At 27.8% G+C, this 6,000-nt stretch overlaps 1 protein-coding gene across 1 annotated transcript in view; it reads right to left on the reverse strand.

Moving 5' to 3' along the window:
• Nucleotides 1–6,000, reverse strand: part of LOC106473863 (reticulophagy regulator 3-like) — a 33,294-nt gene that overhangs the window by 18,416 nt on the left and 8,878 nt on the right. The window contains exon 3 of the mRNA XM_013934549.2: nucleotides 415–451. Coding sequence (XP_013790003.1) covers nucleotides 415–451 — 37 coding nt within the window. The remainder of the gene's footprint in view (nucleotides 1–414; nucleotides 452–6,000) is intronic.

A 6,000-nucleotide genomic window follows, 5' to 3' on the forward strand; every position in this document is an offset into this window, starting at 1 on the left:
TACTCCTGATCAACAATCAAATATATTTTCTTGAATTATGAATAACACGAATAGATTGAAATATTTAATTAAATTATCTCAAAATAAACCTTCATTTCGATGTAATATTTAAATTAGCTTGAATTCTTCATAACCTCTGAATATTGGGTGACCCAATGGGTCACGGTGGTCCAGTATTACAATAAAGGATCAATAATATTTCTTCTAATACTGCCTTAACATCAGGCTTAATACAACTGTACAGACTAATATATTGAGTACACTGTGGCATGCACAGGTTTTTCAGTAGAATGATTAAAAGAAACATAACAGAATAAAACACACAAAAATTAAATTTTATCATGCAGTATCATTTAAACTTGTATATGTATGTAAGATTTGTCTTACTTTTCCAAAAAAAAATGTGAAACTTACTCTTTCTGACCTTGACTTTCAGACAGTTGACTGTTCACTAAAAGTTATAAAAAAAAACTTTTAAGTTCAAAATACTTACAATAAATATTACTATCTGTAACAGAAGTGTGGTAGCTTAACAACCTGCACTATAATTAATTTCACTTTATTTTTATACATACTTACCTTATGTCCACTACTGTCTTCAGAAAGTATTCATTTTTTTTTGTTCTTTGTACTCACAGTATCACATTAGTTAATAAACACTAGAGTACTTATATATATACACGTGCATAAACAAGGTTAATAATATTCTCCAAAGAATGGCCTACTTAAATACTTATTAATGTCAAAGTTAAGATAAATGGAAAATAATGGTATTTCAGTGGATGTCTACACACCTTTCACTGCAATACTTATCATACCATGAGAATCACTTGACTTAAAACTGGGTAATGTGATGCAACTTCATAAAAGAGTCCTAAAAATGTTGCTAACACTATAGCATTTTACATGGGTTGTTAATCAGTGTAGCTGAAACCTCATACTACCATGGGTGGTGATACACTAATATAACTAGTGCTTCTATTAGTCATTGCTGTTTATGCTGATAAGTTATAATATATTAAATATCTTTTGAAAAGTAGAATATTGCATTATAAACTACAGAGACAAAAAGTTTTTGAGTATATTACCAACTGTTTTAATGGAAGATTTATTAAAAACATGCACTCACAGTTGAAAGAAAAAAATAAACTGTCTTGCTGAAATGTGGCTGAAAATTCAATACACTAATTCTTTAAACATAGCTGTGGAAAAACTTGCATTATTTAATATTAAGTAAACTGTAAAAATTTGATGTGTTTCAGTCTCCTACTTTTTTCTACTATATACAATCAAATTTTGTAAAATGTATTTGTAAATAGATTTGGTCACAGGGATGATACTAAAAACTTACTTAATGGTTAAATCAAGTAATTAATTTGCTTTTTCTAGATATTTTTGTATTATATACATTGTGTTACATATTATTATTATTATTAAAATACTAAATATGAATAAATCTAAAAATTCTGTACATAGCAAACATATCAGTCATTTTGAAAAACTTATCAAAACAAACATGAATCAAATACCATTTACTTTGTGATTGAGTTAATACCTTTATATAATTTCATAATTTATCTTATGAATTCTTGTTCTCAGGCTCTTTCAAATGCTTATACTATTACTTTTCAGCAACAGGTAACATTCACATGCTCATGAAGGATTAATATTTACCACTGTTCCTGTATATATATCTTACTTGTGGAGATTTGAATTTCATTTTGATTCTAAAATTTAATCTTAAATACGTAAATATACCTCTGGAAGAACAATGAGTTAGATCCCTATATTTAAAAGATGGAGAATTCCGATAAATATAGAAATACATACAGATAAAGTGTCTTTGTACTGTTAAAAGTCATGTATATGCATCTTTCCAAAGGTCCCAACTAGAACATTTTTAGGAAGTACCAAGTTCCTGAGTCTTTCCTACATTATTCTGGGGGAACAAAAATATTCAGATAGTACCTAGGATGATTTTAACTGGAGATGAAACCTAGGTAAGGGAGAGACATGAATTTGAGAGATTCCATGACATATATATGTGTGTGTTCCTAATAGTATGATCTAGGAATTGAAAGAAAGCAAGATAAATGGATGATAGCTACATACATGTCTCTCTCACACTACAAGACATGAAACAAAAATTAAAAAAATAAAAGCTAAAAAACCCAAAATGTGAAGATAAAAGCATCCCCAAAACATAAAGTTACAGAATTTCTAGAAATAAATGAAAATATAGCCTTTTTTTATAACCTCACAACTAAAAAAAAATGTAGAAAGCTCAACCAACAAGATATGATCAGAAAATCAGAACACTGCGTGTTAGCAGTTGCAGCTCAATCATATACTTTCTTCAGTTATAATGAATCCATGTTTTCTCAGCTAAAAGAGGGGACACATAAAAAAAACACACACACAATCAATACACCTCAAGAACGTGTGTACTGTGTTATGCTGCATACTCTAGATAATTATGTTGCATTGCAAATTTTGTACCTGTTGAAAAATTGTAACTTCTTTTAATTTATAGTTTTCAAAAAACAATATGAAGACCAAGGTTAAATAAAATTAAATCTTTAAAATTTAAAACATATATTCATGCAAGGTATCTATACTATATACAATGTGAAAAAATATCTAAATATATTTTCCAATTTTAAAACATTTTTACATGTAAATACATCTAATGTATAAACATGTACATGTGTAAAAACTATTTTGAGGGGAAATATATCACCAGTACAAGAAATCAAGTATTGTTTATATATTTTTTTTTGATAATTCATATACTTAATGTGGGTTCTATTAAGCTTACTGAGAAAAAATAAAAATATAAATCTATCTATCAATTGTAATTCTAAAGATTAACAGAAATATTTCCCTTTTTTTCCTTCTCTTCAGCTTTACAACAAACAGCAATTGGTTAAACAAATAAGTAGATATGTAGGTAAGCAGATTAGCTATTACAGACCCAATCCCTATTAAACTTGTAAGTTTTTAAAAATTAATGTGACTTGCTTATACTTGAAGGATACAGAAAATTCAGTTTTCAAAATATGAAACTACGACTTTCCCACACAAATTAATAATCCTTAGCTGTATTACATTCAGCAAACATTTTAAGGTCAGCCAATTATAATGTTTAATTTGATTCACATTTCATGATATTTTTCAAGTATATTCATATTAAAATAAAAATTCAGTTTGTAAAACATGCATACTGAAATGCACATGTTGTACAAAGCACAATGTTAACAAAACACCAGAGAAGATTACATGCATCAAGTTGAGTTCTCTGTATCTCAAAAATATTTTAATTAAATAATTACTTATTCTTGGGTCTAAACCTGAACAATTAAATAATATGCAAACCTAAACCTTCTTTTTCTTCACTATTCACAACAAACTTATGTATTTAAATAGGAAGATTGAGAAAAAAATAGAATTTCAAATGTACGATATATTATTATCAGTCCCTAGGACAAACTACGTAACCATTTTGTGCTTGTTATAATTTTCATGCTATAACTGTTAAATTAGTAAGTATGATAACAAAATTTGGCATATTATCAGTAAACATTACAATGTTTTCATATGCAAAATATAAATTTTTTTTATTAAGTCTTAAGGTTTATAAAGCAATGTTTTTCTCATGCCTTTTTTTTTCTTTTCACATGTTGCCAATCCAACAGGCAAAGTAATTTTCATTTTAAGATTAAAAATACTTTTATGCATCAACTATCTGGACATTATAAAGATTTTGCATGTGAAATTTGAAAATTTTCTCTTTAAGTGACTTGTGTTTACAAGTGTATTTGATAGTGTTTCCTTTTGTGCAGGAACAACAGTGTGAGATCTTTAAGTGACTTGTGTTTACAAGTGTCAGAACCCTTTGACAAAGTAGCTGCAGCTGTTCTTCCTTCATTTTCATGTCTTCTGTTGTCTCCTGCCAATTTCTGGAGACATTTTAACAGGTGTGAAAATATTTTTCTTTTTTAAGTTAGTTTTTTAATGTTTTCAATGAGTCTAGTTTTGAAACTGTTTGTAGTTGTTTAATAAGAATTTAGTTTGAATATAAGCACAAAATAATACAGTCTGATTTAATCTCCAGTTTCAGAGATTTTGTTGAACTTTATGTATGATTTGTGATACAAAGTACACATTGTTTTTATTAGTAGTGAACAGTAGTTTTGGTTCATTACAAAATACAGCATTTTGTGTATAATATGAAAATCACATTATTGGTGGTATAAAACAAGACACATTCTTAACTTTATCTTTCCAACAGGTTATTCCTATGCAAGTTTCCCAGATGAATAGCTCATATGTATACTCTAGAATCACATTTTGATATTTTTTATTTTAATTCCCATGTTAGATTGTTTTAAAGTACTCATTGAGGCTAGTGTTTGAAAATAGACTAATTTCAGGTTTTAAAAAAAAAAGAAAAATACAATTTTAAAATTACAAACATGCATTATAAATTATGTGTAAATTAAAACCTCTGTATAGTTTGTATTCAAACTACACATAAATCATTGTCTTCATAGTTTGTGTTAAAACTATGCAGTTAAGTTGTACCCCTACATAGTTTATGTTGAAACTACACATATATAGCCTCTGGTTAGTTGAAGATTCAAAATGATGATATAATTATAATAATCATAATTAGCACTGTACTTGTTCTTTGATACATTGAGTAGGGTGTTTTTTGTAACCTGTTAAGCTGATGCAGTGACTATAAAACACTGATATTAGACATCATAACATAAAATAATGTTTAGGATTTTATGAATTTATCTCAATAATTTTGGTATCAAACTGTAGATTATAATTCACATTTTAATATTATACATTATTTAATTTCTTAATTTGGAAGTGAATATTAAAACAACACAATTAAACACCGATTTTTGTGTGTCACGTGGTATGTTGAATGGAGCACTGGTTCAAATTAGATGTTTGTGATGTCAAAATACAAAGTCTATAGTTTCATAGAGATTAGGAAGTCAAATTACCGACAGTAACTAGCTCACCGACAGTGGCCATGCTCACCCTTTTTCCATTTTTGGAAATGCCCCCTTATATACACTTACTTCTGTCTATGACATTTGAATAACCAATCGAAAGCTCAGAATGTCTCCCTAGTGGCTTTCTCAGCCATTTTCAAATATTACAATGTCATCTCATTCTTTTGATACAAATCTTCAAGTTGGTAAGGTGAGCCTTTAATCTTCTCAAAATTTCATATTTTTTTTAGACCCAAATACAGCTTAGTTACTACACTTGATAAATTATAGTGGAATTCTATGATATTTATATAGTAATTTATGATTTTTTAGTTATTTCAAATGTATATATAAAACTTAAAAAAAATTAAATTTGTTTCACATCCACCATGTGCAAAATTTTATAAAGCCTAGCAACATACGACAAGCAGCAAATGAGAATAAAAGTCGTAACTAAAAGAGATAATTGTTTGCTATACTTCTTAATTTACTGTTTTAAGAAAAATAAGTATAAGAACTTGCTTGTAAATAGTAATAATGTATATACATATATAATGTATAATAATTGAAATACTAGTTCACTAAAACACAGCCAAGACAGGTCACTTTGTAGAGACTAAAGGTCAGTTTTATATTATTGGATATGGTAACATGAGTGCATGTGTGCCATGTCATTGTAACTTCTGTATTGTTAGCCATGCAAACTGAAAGGTCAATATAATAAATATATATATAAATGTGTAATGTGATGAGATTTAACCTATTTAGCCAACATTTGTGTTTTTGTGTTATAATATGTAATCATTCTAGAATGAAAAAGGCATAATTTATATTTATTTCCTAATTTTTTATGGTGGTTACAAGATTGCTCAAATCAACCGAACCTACACAGAGATTCATTAGTGAAAATAACAGATAAACTATAAAGATTTTTCAAGAAATGTTTGATATCTCACACTGTTGTTCCTGCACAAAAGGTAACACTATC

The sequence above is a fragment of the Limulus polyphemus genome, unplaced genomic scaffold (genome assembly GCF_000517525.1).
Source record: "Limulus polyphemus unplaced genomic scaffold, Limulus_polyphemus-2.1.2 Scaffold6571, whole genome shotgun sequence".
In the NCBI taxonomy this organism is placed as follows: domain Eukaryota; kingdom Metazoa; phylum Arthropoda; class Merostomata; order Xiphosura; family Limulidae; genus Limulus; species Limulus polyphemus.